This window comes from Chiloscyllium plagiosum, unplaced genomic scaffold (genome assembly GCF_037043375.1).
Source record: "Chiloscyllium plagiosum isolate Xiang-an unplaced genomic scaffold, Cpla_swu_hap1 HiC_scaffold_3, whole genome shotgun sequence".
NCBI lineage: Eukaryota > Metazoa > Chordata > Chondrichthyes > Orectolobiformes > Hemiscylliidae > Chiloscyllium > Chiloscyllium plagiosum.
In genome coordinates this window covers 88,209,152-88,228,015 of record NW_028270141.1, presented here as the reverse complement: position 1 = coordinate 88,228,015, position 18,864 = coordinate 88,209,152, and the positions used below count along the sequence as shown (strand labels likewise).

Below are 18,864 nucleotides of genomic sequence, written 5' to 3'. Positions count from 1 at the left end.
AGATCTACTACACAAACCCTGCAGCCTGACTCACCATTACAGGGAGAGACTGGCAAAAATGCCAGTGAGTTCAGATGCAGCCAACACCCTCTTGGCTGGTGGGAAGGGAGGAAGGCCAAGGCTCTGCAACCAGCCACAAAGAGCAGCCCCCAAGAACAGTGGCCCAAGTGGATGTGGAGGTGGCAGCAGCCAACAAGAAATACTGTGGCAGTTACCTGCTGAAAAAATAGCACTAGGTTATGTCCACCGTGTGGCCAATACCAAGCAAGAGCCTCAAATTTGAAGCCTAATAAGCAAAGGTTCCCAGGCAAAGATCCTGTGGCCCACTCAGGAGGTACTGGAAGTATAATGTGACATTTTTACATTAAGCATTATTTTGTTATTTACCAATTTAGGAATTTAGCCATAGTGTACTGAATATTTTAACTTAATGGGTACAAGTATAATGTTCTAATTATTTTCAGCCACAAAGAAAGTGCTGTGAAACCTAACTCCAGTTTTAATGAATCAATGCTTCACTGAAAGTCTCAATTTTCAGAAAGACAATCTGTTTAAGTGAGGACACCCTGTATCTCCTTCAGGCTGAATTCAGAGCAGCATAGGACTAATAACAAGCACAGTTGATGAACTTATGGAAAGAAAAAAAGCACTTCCTAACCTATTTCAAGAAAAAATTATCGAAAAATGACATCTCCTGAAAAAGGAAACTATAGGTTTATAATGTAATTGTTGTTATCTACTTGATATTATATGCAAAGATATGAATCTAAGTGGATTTGTTTAAAATGACTTATTTTTATCAACATTTTGGCCAAACTTTTCATCAAAATGTTACGCCAGTCTCTTTAAAATTGTGGGTCAACCCAGATGGACGATCAGGCGATTATCTGAAAATGACAAGCATCAACATATTACACAGGCTAATAGGAAGGTTCAGTGAAGGGGAAATATTATACTGAATCGAAGATTATTTATGTAGCTTCTAATGCTCCAGTCTGGTTTGCAAAACTCAAACGTACATTGGGATACATTTGTGTGTTTTGAACGTTGCTGTCTTGCTGTAAAGTGATTTGCTAATCCTGAATAGTTTGCAGACACCAGAGCATCCTTGCTTTCAGAACCTTACTGCCCTTTGCACATTGCTGTAACTTTGATTTTTTTTTAACAGAGTGACTCTGCACGATTAAATCTTCCACTGTCTCGAGGAAGTAGTGTGGAGAGCCTGTCTGGAGGACGCACACAGTCTGCTGCTGCCACGATGGATGGAAAAAGATTGAGTGCTGACCTCAGCAATTATTCTGAATTGGAGGCTAGAATTATGAATGCTACCACAGGTAAAAAGTCTATAACAAGAGGGTCAGAGCTGCATAAAACAACACTTTAATAATTTTTAAACTAATATAGTGAATTTTTAGAATTTATAATTGATTAAAGACATTTCATTTCTGGGCAGCACGGTGGCTCAATGGTTAGCACTGCTTCCTCACAGTGCCAGGGACCTGGTTTGATTCCAGCCTTGGATGCCTGTGTGGAATTGGCACATTCTCCATGTGTCTGTCATTTCTGCCAGGTGCTGCAGTATCCTCCCCTAGAAGATTGGCTATATTAAATTGCCCTGTAGTGTCCAGGGATGTGGAAGCTGGATGGATAAGATGGTAAATGACAGGTTGCTGGGATACGTGGAGAGCTGGGTTTGTGTGGGATGCTCTTTTGACAGTCAGTGCAGAATTGATGGGCCGAATGGCCTCTTTCTGTACTGCACGATTCCCTGGTTCTGGCTTCTACAGTTAACTTGTGTTTTATTTCACTTCAAACTTCAGTACATTAATATTAATCAATCCTCGTAATAATGTATGCTTTTTTTTTGGTAGCATTTGTGATTGGTAATCCAGTATAAGCAGCTATGTATTTCAACCATTGGTGTCTAGAGTATATTAGTTAACGTTATGTTTACTAATTTCCAATAGAATTTAAATATATTACGTGACCACAGCAAATGAAGTACCTGACATGACTCCCAAGACTAGAATGACATTGAGGTTGTCAAACAGACTTTTGACATGGTGTTAAGATTTTTGACCCAACGTATTTGTCATGCAGACCTGTTTCATCCTACCTGCTTTATGCTGTTGCTGTATCAAATGCTTAAGTGGTACTTTGCACTACACTTGGTTAAATTAATATAGCTAATTCTAATAAGTGTAGGCTGTCTGTGTGTTTAAAGTTAAGTTTTGTGGAGTTGCATTTTAAAGTTTTTCAAAAGGTGTTTCAATAAATTATTTTGTAAAGTTGGTTCAGTGCTTTAATTGTGCTTTTCCTAAGCATTGTGTGTCTCGCTAAATTGTAACATCTTTGCTTTTGCATGGTGCCTTGTGTTTTGCATGACTGGTTCCATGTAATTATTTTGTTTCTGTGACAAGACTGCATTGTTCTAATTGTAATGCGCTTCATAACCTATTTGGCTATATGTTGCATGCGTATGTGTGTATTTTGCAGCCCGTCCAAAGCCAAGGCGGGGCCACCGTAAAACTGCTTCATTTGGCACCATTCTGGATGTTCCTCAGATCGTCATATCAGGTACCAGTTCTAACTACTGGGCTGGCTAGCTAGCTGGCTGACTAATGAGAAATAAGGTGCTTGAATGCTCGTTGCTCCAGACTGCAGAGAACCTTGTAGAATTGCACATGAGCCAGAAGACTTTCTAATTTAATTTTATGAAATAAAATAATGGAAGCTCGGAGTTAGTAGTTTTATTGTTTTTCAAATTAGTTTAAAAATACACAAATTAACCACAAATTGTGAAAGTACTGATAACAACTTAGTAATGCCACTTTTGTAGTCCCATATTTAAGGACTAAATTATGAACAGTTTGTAGTGGAGGAGATGCTGATGACCTAATTTTGAAAAATAGATTTGCATAAAAGACACACATTAAAAAGATGGATTTCTATTGAGATAAAATTCTCCATTTTTGGTTGTGCTCAGACAATGGGGCCAACCAATTTAAATATATGTGATACAGGTCCCTCCGAAGAGAGACAACTATTACAACTGTTACTAAATTTCTGTCAATTCAGCAGTGACATTGGAGCCAAATGAATCCAATCTACACTTTTTTTTCTGAACTCGCCTGACAACTTAAGCTATCTGTCTCCAGTTCCTTGAGGATTCATTGTATTGGCATTCCTTGATTTTCCTTCACTCTTATTCCACATAGGACACTTCTATTTTTGCAATTTGATCAGACTATCCTAAATTGTCATTCATTTTTACAGATGTAATTTCTTGTCCAATTCATGTATTTATCATTTTTGATTCTTTGTATCTTGGACATGTCCAATGATCCTCTCAGCTAGCCTTTTCAAATGGTATCTTCTGTTGATCTGTTTTTCTCATGTTACGGTGCTTAAATCTGTCTTTTAAAATGAGGATAGCTATTGTGTGTCAAAAACTCATGCCTTTGTTTTACTGAGCTATCTTCATTCTTTGTTATCCTTCAAAATTTCCAGAAGCAAGTCTAATGTTTCTTTTGATATGTTTTTTCCTACAATTGTTTTTCCCCAAGCCACCAAAGTGTGCAAACGTTTGCATCTGTTCAGATACATCCTTACAATCCTATTGGGGACCATTAGTATTTTTAAAAAAAATCCAAGCATCCAACAATTAATTAACAAAAATTAATACCTCCTAAGTTGCATGCTTTTAACAAATGTAAACCTTATTGTATATCTGAAGACAAATTAAACAGGAACACTTTTTTTAAAACTATACCTTATAATGACTTGTGCTATAAATTTAGTTACAATTGTTACACGAGGTAGGTCGAACGTTTCTGTTAATTAAAACCAGACAACCAGAAGAGCTCACCTCACCTCGTAATTTGATGAAGTGTGTATGAGTGAGAGAGAATTCCTAATTTCCACCATTTAAAGAAAAATAACAATTTATTTTCCTAACTCTAATAGTGAAGACTAAACAAAACTATTAACAAATTGGACACATTTCCCCTAACTAACCACTATCCCTTAACTGAACACAATTCTATCAATATGCTGCTCCAATAACACAATTATTAAACATAATATCAAGTCTACACAATCTCGTATGCTGTCTTCCTTATGGTCTTCCAATTCTGCTGGCTTCTCCCTGGGTCGTCATCTTTCTTTTTACTGTGAGTATTTTTTACAGGAAAAGCTTTATTTTGATAGTGTCTTTTGATTTACTTGAGAGCTTTTCATATTAGATAGGCAGTTAGCTCGCTGGCTCTATGGCAGTTGTTCTGCTTTTCGGTGCAAGTTGCTCTGACCAGTTTTCAAAATGTTTGCGTTTTTTAACCTCCAGCATCATTCCTTCGCATTGGTCTCATGTTGTCAACGCAACAAGTTCAAACTCAGTTGGGTTTTAGTTTCCAGGGCATAATTAAAATTAATTGCTTAAATTTGAATTGTTGTCAAAACAACAACCAAAACTCAGGTATCCAATTGTTACGTGTATCTATTTTGGAACAGCCCATCTCTTAGCTATTCTGTTCTGGCAGCTGTGGATGTACTTGAAATTTACTTTAAAATTCAGAAAACACTTCTTATCTTAAAGTGAACATACACTCTTTTGACTTCGTAATACAATTTTTATCCTCACTTTTTAAAATACCAATTACATGGTAGAAAGTCCCTTGGCTTAAGACTCTTCAGGCTACAGCATTGTAGATTCTTCAGGCCCCATGTCCTGGCTTTGGGAACCAAGTGAATATAAAGTGTAAAAGTGTTGCCACAGCACCTTTATAACTTTTTCTAACTAACTAATCAAGCAGACTACAGGTTGTTCTCCTATAACGTGCATTTTGTTAATGCTAATTCACTATAGGAAAGATGATAATTTGGAGACACTGTTTCTATAGCACAAACTTTTAAAGCGTGTATTGGTTATAACATGATTCCAACCCCATTAGTTTCAATGGTATTGCTATTACGTGTACTTCTTATAAGATGGGTTCTACAACAAAGGAACTACTGCGTTATAGCAGAACCGACTGTACTATCTAGCCACAAGACTCTGAGGTAGACTGTAGATTTTTTTTTACTTGCTGCAAACTAGAACAAAGCTCCCTGTAGTGATTAGAACAAGGTCACCCAGGTATACTTAAAGAATGAGATCCCTGATTGGGGCTGTTAACCTGGTCCAATCAGGCAGCCCTGACTGACAGATATAAACAGGAGAGTGTCACTGGCCACTCGGGTGTTTTCCTATCTTCCTGGTGGTGGAAATTGAATAAAGATTCGTGCACTTTGTGTGTCTCTCACTGTGTCTCACACGTATACACACACACACCATGGGTGCTGGGGAAAAAATAAGTACTACCACACATAGGTGATAGTGTGGGGGTTAAATTAAAAAAAACAGAAAAAAAATAAACAGGAGAGTCCAAGGTTCCGTTCACCCGAGGAGCCAGCTTTAAGCTGGATGGGTCAGTGTCATGTACCATGCACATGTAAATGAAGGGTGACTTAGTGATAGGATATCTGCCTTTGAAACCTGAAATTGAATTGTCTGCTTCAGTTAGCAGTCATACACACAGATAAGTTAAACAAAAGGACCTTTCATCTCAACATCCGATCTTCATAACATTTTGGCGTGTTGTTAGGCATTCTCAAACGAGAATGTGAACAAATAATTTCATCTTCCCTTTGATCCTGTACCCTATATGAATAATTTATATTGTTAGTGGAATATTACAGCCCCACTTCTGAGAATGTAAGGAACTTTCTTATTTGCAATCTGGTTTTCCCCTCTTTTTCACCTGGAAACTGCATACATAATTTAAACACTATAAGGAAAGGTTGAAGACTGCTGACTCTTATTCTACTAAAATAGAACAACCCTTTTTTTTGGTTGCTTTGCATCCATATGGTTTTAAGGTTTATATATAGCTTCAAAGTTAAAAATCTCACAACACCAGATTATAGTTCAACAGGTTTAATTGGAAGCACACTAGCTTTCGGAGCGTTGCTCCTTCCTCAAGTGATAGGATGCTTCGAAAGCTAGTGTGCTTCCAATTAAACCTGTTGGACTATAACCTGGTGTTGTGAGATTTTTAACTTTGTACACCCCAGTCCAACGCCGGCTCCTCCAAATCATGACTCCTATAGCTTCAAGCCTGTTTAAATTGGAGTTACTTTATTTCAGCTTATGACTTAAATATCTTTATTCTTTGTTAACCTACTAAATTTCCAGAAGCAAGTCCAATACTTTTGAAGTACTCCTTGCTATTCCCATTTTATCGGCTTCTCAAAAGATTTTTCCATTTATCTACAGATAAAACATTAATTTCTAAAACTGAATGTTATATTCTAAAACATGAGACATTAAGAACAAATCATTAAAACTATAAGATATGCATCTTCCTGATGCTACCCAAATGCTATGATTTTTGTTGTTTTTGTGATAATCTGTAAAATAGACAGACTGTGAAAATCAGTTGCCAACACAAAATTGATGCAATAACTAATAGGGAATAAAAACAAAGCATTACATAACAGATCTTTTGGAAAAACCTACAAGTGGACGGCTGTTTTTTTTTCTCTGTAAAATTATACTGTATGACTCTAAGTACTTCCTACAAAACAAAGCCTACCTGCAACTGTTCTGTCCTGTTTTCTCTCTCCTTTGAGGATGTTTGATGCCTTTAGTAGGGTGCCAAAGAACCTGGTTTGGATCTAAAATGTTGTCTGCACTTTGTGACTATTTATGGTGAGGGCTGCAACTAACGTCATTACTGTGAGGTTGTTAGTGCAAACACTGGAATGATGTGCAGGAAGTTTTGCAAAGTAAGCCTATTGCAAGCTCAATCTGCAACACTGATCTAATGCAATAAATGCCATTTACTATCTCTGTGCTCCAGCTAATGTCCTCCTCCTACCTCACGTGATTGAACATGTTTTCAGCAATAGCAAGGCCCCCCCCCAACCTCAAAACAAGCACCATCAGCTATTTGCCACTATTGAATTAATAAAAGTGTATGAAACAAAAATTGTGGAGAAATTGAGCAGATCTGGCAATATCTACAAAGAGAATGCAGTGTCATCATTTCAGGTCTAGGGATCCACCCCCTACCCCCCTCCCCGTTAAATGTCTGCTGATTTTCACTGCTCCTTAAAGGTGCTGATGTCTGCAGGGAGTGGTGGAGTATAAAGTAAATTCTTTGATTCTTACTTCGAGTTCTGCTCAAATCAGTGAAGTATTTTCTGAGGGTTGAGAATCTTTGAGACTCATCCTCAAAAGGCAGTGGAACAGGATCTTCCAATATTTGTCTAAATGCTGAGGTGAATCAATTCTTGATGAGCAAGGCAGTATAAGGAGGATAGCGTAATCAGATCAGCAAAGCACAAGGGATTGAGTGGCCTACTGTTCCTAATTCATATGCTTCTACATAAGGCAAGTGAGCTTCTTGGAAGAAGGTACAGAAGCCGGGCAGTAGGAGACCATGGCAGCTCTGGATCAATAGAGACCATTTGTCTTTCTTCAACATTCAACATACAATCACCCTGAAGAAGATGCTCACTAAAATGTTGCCATCTCTCTCAAATAGGTTTGCAACTTATGAGCAGAGCAAGAACAGCATTTCTGACAGCTGCAAAGCTGACTGGGTCCATGAATCTCATCAAGGAGACTCATTCCAGGCTGAAACTGTGAACATTCCTAACGTCTTGTAGTTTGGCATTCACTATCATATAAAGGAGGTGACTTGAGCACTGAATGCAAAGGGAGCACAGGGCTTCTCTTTTTATTCCAGAGAGAAGCAGGCCGAATGTGAACCAGAATTCACTTAGAAACCAGACTTCTTCTTAGCGCCAACTGCTGTTGACTGAAATCCTGCTACTTCATAGACGCAACATTTAAATCCAGAGATGGATGGTAAATGCAAAGGTTCCACCCACTCACTGTGCAGTTGGCATGTGACCAGGTGCAGCACTTCATAAAGGGGTCAGTGACCAGTACCCTGACAGCAGTCATGATTCCTTTATTGTACTTCAGTCTGCTGCACCATGAGCATTTGAACTAGTAGACAACAAATACTGTCAACTGAGTCCTGGCTCATGACTCGGTATGCAATCCAGCAGACGTTGAAAGAATGATTAGAGATACAAAACATGAAATGTGTTCAAGTAGATGTTGGGATGCTTATGCAAAGCCTCTGCTGTCTACACCATTATCTTGGTGCCCTATTGTACTCTCCAAATTGCAAGCTTTGATTCATCTGTTGCATCTGCACAAGCTCTCCCATTGAAACATGGCCCTTGCCACGAGAAATGTGGCAAGCAGCTGAGGAGGAGGCAACTAATCCATCCTATGTCATGTCAGGCTGTCAGTGATTAATTCATTCAACTATGCTGCAAAGTTGATTCCTGTTTTTAACCCACCCCACACCTTGTCATCCCTCTGAGAACATCGCAATATCCACTTGGTCACAAGGCTGAAATAAAGGCCACCACAAAACAATAATTTCAAACCAAGATTATCAAATAAACCATTAATTATTCTGTAGGAAATTCAACCAGTATCTCATTTTCTTTTGGTGTCTCTCTTTTTGGGGGTTTTTGCCTGCCCCAATGCCCCTATATTGTTCTGCCTCAAAAGACTGGGTTATTAAAGTAAAGAAGTGTTGTTACAATTACGTAAGATATTGGTGAGACTAAACCTGGAGTCTTTTGTCCAGTTTTGGTCTCTTTACTTGAGGAAGGATGCGGAATTACTGGAGGCAGTTCAGAGGAGGCTCACCAGATTGATTCCAAGGATGAAAGGGCTGTTGTATGAGGAGCAGTTGAACAGCTTGAGTTTGTACTCGCTGAAGTTCAGAATGAGGGGAATCTGATTGAAGTTACATGTATTCCCTGCTTTTTGAACGTTCACTTTACACCAATTCACTTTTGCGAAAGACCTAACCAAAAGAGGATTTTCACTTTTACAAAACAGCGTGTGCAACAAGATTGGCGCTGCCAAGCACCTTCCCCAGGAACTACACTCAGCATCTCAGTATCAAGCCGCCATAGCTTTGAACTCTGTCTGTGAACATCTGTGCTTTATTTCGATTTATTTTAGAACATAGAACAATACAGCACAGAACAGGCCCTTCGGCCCACGATGTTGTGCCGAACTTCTAACCTAGATTAAGTACCCATCCATGTACCTATCCAAATGCCTCTTAAAGGTCGCCAATGACTCCGACTCTACCACTCCCACGGGCAGCGCATTCCATGCCCCCACCACTCTCTGGGTAAAGAACCCACCCCTGACATCTCCCCTATACCTTCCACCCTTCACCTTAAATTTATGTCCCCTTGTAACACTCTGTTGTACCCGGGGAAAAAGTTTCTGACTGTCTACTCTATCTATTCCTCTGATCATCTTATAAACCTCTATCAAGTCACCCCTCATCCTTCGCCGTTCCAACGAGAAAAGGCCGAGAACTCTCAACCTATCCTCGTATGACTTCCTCTCCATTCCAGGCAACATCCTGGTAAATCTTCTCTGCACCCTCTCCAAAGCTTCCACATCTTTCCTAAAGTGAGGCGACCAGAACTACACAGCACTCCAACTGTGGCCTAACCAAAGTCCTGTACAGCTGCAACATCACTTCACGACTCTTGAATTCAATCCCTCTGCTGATGAACGATAATACTCCATAGGCCTTCTTACAAACACTATCCACCTGAGTGGCAACCTTCAAAGATCTATGTACATAGACCCCAAGATCCCTCTGTTCCTCCACCTGACTAAGAACCCTACCATTAACCCTGTATTCCGCATTCTTATTTGTTCTTCCAAAATGGACAACCTCACACTTGGCAGGGTTGAACTCCATCTGCCACTCCTCAGCCCAGCTCTGCATCATATCTAAGTCCCTCTGCAGCCGACAACCGTGCATCCGTTAGCAAGATGTGTCTTAAGGTGTACCTCTCGCTCCTACACCCCAGTCTCTTGTACCTCCCACCACCCCAACCTCCGATGGCCTTTACTACCTGTTAGTATTAGTTTAGGTTTTATGTGTTATTTGGTATGATTTGGTCGGCTTTTTTGGGGTCAGGGAACACTCAATATAAATTTAATGGTAATTGCTTCTTTGCTTTGCGCCATTTCGGCTTATAAACGGTTTCACAGGAATGCTTTATTTTCGGACGGGGGGGGGACATTGGTATTGGTAAGATGGACATTGAACACATTTTACCCCTTGTGGGACCAGTTAGAACAAGAGGTCATAGATATAGTGAGAGGAGGCAGATTCAAAACTCAGATGAGGAGAAACTACTTAAGCTGTGAATCTGTTCCAGAGTGCAGTGGAGGCAGAATCAGTCAACAGATTCAAGCAAGAAATTGATTTGTTTCTGATTAAAAGCAAGGTAAAGGGCTATGCGGAGCAGGCATGAAAGTGGAATTGAGACCAGGATAATATCAGCCGTAATCATGTTAAATGGTGAAGTGAGCTTGAAGGATTGAGTTGCCTACTCCTGCTCCTATGTTCCTCAATAGCTGCAGATGGTCTTACATTGCTGTGGGCCAAGAAGACCTGACTTTGCATGCACACCTTACCATTGGAAACTCAGACTGGCAGGCTGACTAGCTAACAGACAACAGTAAGCACACTACCAAGGTGATGGTGAGAGCACAAATACTGTCATTCTGATAGAAGACAAGCAGGTTTGAGCTCCATTTACATTGACGCTGCCCACGGCAGTGCATCAGCAATCCTCATAATCTACTAGAGCATGGATTGTTCAACCACTGAAATAGATTATTGCATCTTCACCTGACAACAAAAGATAATTCTGACCTGAGGTGGGTGAATTGGAAAATCTTCAAGAGAAAGTTAGGACATTCTGAAATTTCCTGCAATATTTTATGGTTGTTGTATCACCATAGTCTTACCAGAGAGAAGCAACTAGTGGTGATTTAACCTGAGGGCCACCAAGCCTCAGGTGAGGGAAAAGGTTGAGAAGGAGAGTCCTTCATGGTAACCTCATTGATGGGAACTGAACCCACATTGTTGACATCACACTGCTCATAAACCAACGATTCCCATTTTATAGTAGTTTCAGTGCTTTATAGCAACATTCAGACTTTATTTTAATATAACTGAACTTAACAGGTTATTAGATAAATTATAAATTGAAAATTGAGGTGTTCCTTTTCGACTGACCATGACCAAGCATCCAAGAGAGATCTAAATTTGATCATAATGTGTTTCAAGAAGTAATGAGAAACTTGAACTATATGTTTAAAATATTAGACTCTATCTTCATTGTGAATCAGTGTGGTAAAGATCATACTCTTGTTCAGCATTTCTTTTAAACATTTTAATGTCCTGACCTGAACAATGATTCTTTATACTACTTTAAAGAAGGTATCACAAGATAAAATTCTACATTGTGTAGTCCTAATTTATCTGTGGTTCTGCTGCAATTAAATTTATTCTGGAGCAATAAGTATTGATATCTGCTTGATATTTGACCCAGTGACAGCTACGCCTGCTAATGCAATGATCAAATTATTTGCATGTGTTTGTGCTGCACCTGCATGACCATTATTCTCTGTGTTTCGTGATTTTGCTTTGCATTATTTGCTGTGAATTGTGTAAGTATTGTGTGGTTAGAAAATAATAGAAGTGTGTATTCACAAAAGAACCAAATACAGTAACAACATACCTACATCTGCCTTAAGGAGTGTTATTTTGTCTAACAAATTAGTTGAATACAAACTGCAAATAGATGCATGCTTTGTGGACGCAGGTTATGTTTTGTGAATATACAGTCCCTGTTTGGGTGAATGGTTTGGAATTCAGTTCTTTATTTCAGTGTTTTCTGATTTTGAATTTGATTTATGATATTTTTGAGAAGATCGTGAATGACCGTTTTGATTATGGGTATCATTATATGTTCCCTACTGACCTGTAATGTTTGAGAAATTTTCTATCCACAAATTTTATTATTGCAAAAGCTTCCTTTCCAATAGAAATCCAAATATAGGAAAATGCTTTTGTCCTTTCTTTATTCATTCCAACTTCTCCATTCAACATCTATTGATATTTTGTGTTCCATGCAATAGGACAAAGCCAAAATTGACATGATGGAAATTGTAAAGCATTTGACACGTTAGGGACTAGTTTCGAGATAAAAGCAGAGATAAAGGATAACGAGTTTGTGGGTTGTGAAAATTGACCACCTGCCATACTGTTTTGGAGGTGAAGCCTGTAACAGATGTAATCCAATTAGTCAGATTGCACTTGATTATGAGTTGAGTGATTTGTGAACAAGTCTGAAATTTATGTAGTTAATAATTTAAGGTACACAATGAATACAGTTAAAGATTAACAGTGAAGGCAGTTACCAATATAGTAGCACAGTTTGAATGCAATAATCACAAGCTTGATGTATGGACTGATTGTGATCCAGTACGCTGGTATGAACTTGCATGGTGGCACAGTGGTTAGCACTGCTGCCTCACAGTGCCAGAGACCTGGGTTCAATTCCCACCTCAGGTGACTGAGTGGAGTTTGCACATTCTCCCTGTGTCTGCGTGGGTTTCCTCCGGGTGCTCCGGTTTCCTCCCACAGTCCAAACAAAAATGTGCAGGTTAGGTGAATTGGCCATGCTAAATTGCCTATAGTGTTAGGTGAAGGGGTAAATGTAGGGGGGTGGGATGCGCTTCGGCGGGTCAGTGTGGACTTGTTAGGCCGAAGGGCCTGTTTCCACACTGTAAGTAATCTAATCTAATCCAATTCTAGATGTTCAATCCATGAGTTTAGAGGTCCGCAATTACTGCTTCTAATCTAAATTGAATGATGTTAGAGATCAAGTTGAAGAAAGCAATTCAAGGACTCTGGCACACATGTCATTAGTCATAAGTCAATTTAGTTCACCCATGCGAATGAAATACTGGGCTTCATATGAAGGTTAGAATGTGCAAGCAAGGACATACTAGCCCCAGGGAAATTGAAATGTCGGTAGTTCACGGGATGACTAATGTAAGCAAGTGACTGATTCATGTTAGCAGACTCTGTAAACTTCAGTTGTATATTTGGAAATATATTGAATTTTTTTTTCAAATGGTTGAAATTTCTCTCAGGAGGGAATCTAATGAAAATAGTCATTAGCTTGGAATTAATTTGAAAAGATTAGATGAGAAACTGCAGGGAAAGTGATCCATGTGGACTTTCTTCCGTGAAGCCTTTAATTTGATACCTCATGAGAAACTGTTGAAGAAGATGGTGGAATTATGAGAAGAATAGAAAATGGTGTTTAAAAACAGATTAGAAATAAGGACTCAAAGAATGATGGGAAAAGTTTGTGGTTTGAGTTGGCTGATCATGTCCAACAAGATTTTGTTCGTTGTGCAACATACGAAATAAATGTTTATGATGGTCATGAAAATAAGTCGCAGTAATTTTAAACTTTGAAGGAAGCTGCAATGTGAATGTTAAAACAAGTGACAATGTTGTACACATCCTATGATTAGATTACTTAGTGTGGAAACAGGCCCTTTGGCCCAACAAGTCCACACCAACCCTCCGAAGTGCAACCCACTCAGACCCATTCCCCTACATTTACCCTACACCTAACCTATTGGATAGTGGGATTATGCTGGTGATACAGATATAATGATCCTTTTTGTGAGCGGTAAATGTACTATGGTTCTTTGGAAAATGATATCCGTAAATGTAAGTTGACATGTTTTAATATCTAGAATGCTAACATCAGTTATTTCAACAGTAGCAATTAAGAGGGCACTAATGAATTTGGATGAGGTAACATGGATTCATGGAAGAAAAAGCATATTTGATGGATCAACCAGACTTCATAACTACAGGTAGAAAAGCAGGAACAGGAAATGTTTTGTGTGTGGCTTTTAAAAAAAAATTCTACAGTGTGCCATTTAAGAGATTATGATATAAAGGGGCTCATGTGGTTTGTGTAATGTCATAAAGTGGATGAAAGATTTTTTTTATTGGGGAAAAAGAACTAGAATGAATGGTAGTTTTCAAACTTGCAGGGTATAATTTAGGTTCCATGAGAAACCACAGCTATTTACATTCTATGTAAATAACAGTGGCATTTTTAGCAATAATGGTATTTTATTCAAGAAGCATTCATAGCCTAATTTCTGGATTACAGTATAACTTTGATCGTAAAATTCATATATGGACTAAATGATGGGAGGAAACAGAGGATCCCTCATCCTGGAGGTAGAATCATAGGAGAAGACATTGATATGTTGGGCATGTCACCAGACTAGTAATCCAGAGGCCCAGGCTAATGGTCTGGAGCACAGCAGCTGATGAATTTAAAACTTATGGTAATAAAATCAGGATTTAAATTTGAGTTTCATTGTAATGGTGTCCATGAAAGTATCACTGATTGTTGTTTAATGTGACTTGGTTCATGAATGACTAATTATGGAAGGCAACCTAGCATACGTGCAACTGCAGATTGATGTCCCTGGGCTGTCCTCTGATATGCCCTCGGAAATCACTCGATTCATGGATATTATCCAATGATTGCCTCCCTAATGACACCTAGTTCCCATGGAAAAATCTAAAATATGCAACATGCACTGTGGCTACGGCGTTTGTAGCGAACGTTATGAGGAGGACTCTGGCATATAGACTAGGTAAATGAGCATGCAAGAACTTGATGGATGGAACATTAATGTGGAGAAATATGAAGTTGTCTAGTGGTAGCAAAGTTAGAAAAGCTGAATATATTTTAAAAGGTGAGAGGCTAGAAAATGTTGGGATCAGAGTGTTCCTTGTACAAAAATCCTCAAATGTTAAAGATTACATTACATTACATTACAGTGTGGAAACAGGCCCTTCAGCCCAACAAGTCCACACCGACCCGCCGAAGCGCAACCCATCCATACCCCTACATTTACCCCTTACCTAACACTACGGGCAATTTAGCATGGCCAATTCACCTGACCTACACATCTTTGGACTGTGGGAGGAAACCGGAGCACCCGGAGGAAACTCACGCAGACACGGGGAGAACGTGCAAACTCCACACAGTCAGTCGCCTGAGTCGGGAATTGAACCCGGGTCTCTGGCGCTGTGAGGCAGCAGTGCTAACCACTGTGCACCGTGCCGCCCAAACATGGCAACTACATCAAATAAATAGGAAATAAAATGATATGTTGGCTGTTAACCTGGTTCATGAGGGACGCAATTGAAAGGAGAATTCCGAGATGGTTAGCATTAGTTGGAAGAGTGGACAAAAGGAACATGTGGGTGCAGGCAGCATCAATTAGAAGATTTGAAAAGTGGAGGTTGAGGTAATGTCACTGGACTAGTTATCCCAATTTTTGTAGGGCATAGATTTGAATCCCACCAAGGCAAATAGTTCTCATTGAATTCAATAACAATCTAAAAAACAAATCTACTCGACTGGCAACCACTGTCAATTCTTGTAAACCCATCTGGTTCGCTAATTCCTTTTTAGTCCTGAAAGTCTGCCAGCCTTACACGATTTGGCCTGCCTGTGACTCCAGATGCATAGCAATGTGGTTGACTGTTAAGTACCATCTGGGCAACTAGAAACGGGCAATAAATGCCAGCCTAGCAAGTGACGCTTGCTCTCATGATTTTTTTTCTTTAAAGTAAAACTGTTTGGAATTGCTGCTTACTCTACGGAAAATAGGGGTGTAAAAATGATGTTGGTATGTTAATCAAGGAGTCAATTACTGCATTAAGGAGGGATGACACCTTAGCAGATGTAAGGCCATATGGGTAGGATTTCAAAACAAAAAAGGGACAATAACATATTTTTGGGTGTGTATTGTAGACCCACAAACATTCAGGGAGAGATAGAAAAGCAGGCATGTAGACATATTTTAGAGCAGTGTAAAAATAATAGGGTATTTCACTTTCTCCAATATTAACTGGGATAAACAGAGTGAAAGGCTTTGAAGGGGTGGATTATTAAAATGACCACTTTAAAATGCAACCAGGTGAGCTCTTTAAGCCAACATGTAGAAATTCCTACAAGAGGGGGTCCATCTAATATTAGGAAATGAAGCCAAGCAAATGATAGAAGTGTCAGTGGGAGAACATTTTTGTGATGGTGAATGTAACACAGTAAGATTTAAAATTGTTATGAAAAAGGACAAATGTGAACTAGAAATGAAGTTTTCATTATAATATGATGAGGCAGGATCTGGCAAAGTGGACTATGAGAATTTTTTTTGTCAGAAAATCGACTTGAGAGCAATGGGAGCCTTTCAAAAAGGAGATGGTAGAATTGCAGGGACAGTATGTTCCGAAATGGTGAGGGACCAAAAATTCAGAGCGCCCTTGAAAGCAAGGAATGCACAGGATTTGCTAAGATAAAACTGGAAGCAAGGGGTAGACACAAAGAGGGATCTGAGCATCAGAAGCCCTCGAGGTGTGTAAAAAGTGCAGTAAGTTACAAATAAATTAGGCGTTGAAGACGGCCCTGAACAAAATTCTGACAAATAAAATAAAGGAAAATCCAAAAGCAGTGAAAAGTAAACTGGGTGCAAGAAGATAATCAGTGAAAAAGTGGGGCCCATTAGGGATCTAAGTGGCAAACTCCAGGTAGAACCAGAAGAGCTATGCAGTTACTTTAAATCTTGTATTCACAATAAAGATTAACGGTGTCAGTATAGAAATCATGGAAGACAACAGTGATATACTTGAACAAATTACAATTGAGAGGGAGGAGTTTTAAAATTTTAGACTACTATGGGAGGTAAGGGAAGACATTACAGGGCCATAGAATCATAAAATCCCTACAGTGTGGAAAGAGGCTTTACTGCTCATCGAGTCTGCACTGACACTCTGATCATCCCACCCAGACCTCACCCCAGATCTATCCCCTTAACCTGGCATTTACCATGGATATTCAACCTAGCCTGCACATCTTTGGACTCTGGGAGGAACCAGAGCACCCAGAGGAAAGCCATGCAGATATGGCCCTGACATTTAATTTTCAAATTCTCTCTGTACAAAAGAGAAGTGCCAGAGAACTGGAGAATAGCTAATGTACTGTTATTCAAAGAGAGTGGTTGGGATTAACCAGGGAACTATAGGCCAGTGTCTAACATGAGTGGTAGGAAACCTGTTGGAAAACGTTTGAGGGACAGAATTAACTTCCACTGAGAGAGGCACAGATTAATCAAAGAGTCAGAATGGTATCGTCAAAGGGGAATCATGTCTGACAAGTTTTTGATTTAGGTTTTTCAAGGAGGTGACTAATTGTCTGGATTATAATGCACTAGATGTGGTCTTCATGGATTTCAGTAAGGTTTTTGACATGTCCTCGCATAGAAAACTAGTCAAAAAGGCAAGGGTCCATGGATCCAGCGCAATTTGGCAAATTGGATCCAAAATTGGCTCAGTGGCAGGAAGTAGAGGGTGATGCTGTATCTCCAGGTTGTTTTTGTGACTGAAAGCCTGTGACCGGTGGCATACCACAGAGTTTGATGCTGTATCTCTAGCTGTTTGTAGTGTAAATTAATAGTCTAGATATAAAGGTAGGAGGTTTGATCACTAAGTTCAGTAGCATAAAAATACTTTTGGCTCCTTTTGATTATTTTTAATGATAGGGTGCACAAACAGTCCCAGATGGTGCTGGGTCTACTACTTTTCGACATTTATACAAATGATTTGGATGTGAACATAACAGGTACAGTTAGTAAGTTTGCAGATGACACCAAAATTGGACGTGTAGTGGGCAGTGAAGAAGGGGATCTTGATCAAATGGGCCAATGGGCTGAGGAGTGGCCTATAGAGTTTAATTTAGATATATTAGGTAATTAGATAAACTAAACTATGGAGTTTAATTTGGAAAAGCAAATCTTAGCAGGACTTGTACGCTTAATGGTATGGTCCTAGAGAATGTTGCTGAACAAAGAGACTTTGGAATGCAGGTTCCTAGTTCCTTGGAAGTATAGTCACAGGTAAATAAGATAGTGAAGAAAGCGGTTGGTATGCTTTCCTTTATTGGTCAGAGTATTAAGTATAGGAGTTGGGAGGTCATGTTTCAGCTCTGCAGGACATTGGAATATTGCATGCCACTTTTGGAATATTGTGTGCAGTTCTGGTCTCCTTCCTATCGGAAAGATGTTGTGAAACTTGAAAGGGTTCAGAAAAGATTTACAAGGATGTTGCCAGCGTTGGAGGATATGAGCGACAGGAAACGCTGAACAGACTGGAGCTGTTTTCCCTGGAGTGTCGGAGGCTGAGGGGTGACCTTATAGAGGTTTTTAAAATCATGAGGGACATGGATAGGTTAAGTAGACAAAGTCTCTTCCCTGGGTGGGGGGGGGGGGTCCAGAATCAGAGGGCGTACCAGGGTGAGAGGGAAAAGATATGAAAGAGACCTAAGGGGCAATTTTTTCATGTAGACGGTGGTACGTGTATGGAATCAGTGCAGTCTGGTATAATTGCAGCATTTAAAAGGCATCTGGATGGGTATATGAATAGGAAGGGGTTAGAGTGCTGGCTAATGGGACTAGATTAGGTTAGGATATCTGGTTGGCATGAACGAGATGGACCAAAGGGTCTGTTTCCATGCTGTATGTCTCGATGACTCGATGTCGCAACTGTGACAGTGAGACAATAGAATAGGCTGGACTTCAACCTTTTTTAGATTAGATTACTTACAGTGTGGAAACAGGCACTTTGGCCCAAAAGTCCACACCGACCCGCCGAAGCGCAACCCACCCATACCCTTACGTTTACCCCTTACCTAACACTACGGGCAATTTAACATGGCCAATTCACCTGACCTGCACATCTTTGGACTGTGGGAGGAAACCGGAGCACCCAGAGGAAACCCACGCAGACACTGGGAGAA

The 18,864-nt window shown here is 39.7% G+C and overlaps 1 protein-coding gene across 3 annotated transcripts in view; it reads left to right on the top strand.

Annotated features, from left to right (window-relative positions):
• The window catches only part of map3k7 (mitogen-activated protein kinase kinase kinase 7), a 135,349-nt gene that overhangs the window by 85,278 nt on the left and 31,207 nt on the right, over positions 1 to 18,864 (top strand). For 2 of the 3 annotated variants that reach the window (XM_043685197.2, XM_043685217.2), the window contains 2 exons: positions 1,169 to 1,334; positions 2,497 to 2,577. In XM_043685197.2, the coding sequence (XP_043541132.1) occupies positions 1,169 to 1,334; positions 2,497 to 2,577 (247 nt within the window). The remainder of the gene's footprint in view (positions 1 to 1,168; positions 1,335 to 2,496; positions 2,578 to 18,864) is intronic. The other variant, XM_043685204.2, reaches the window with a different exon arrangement.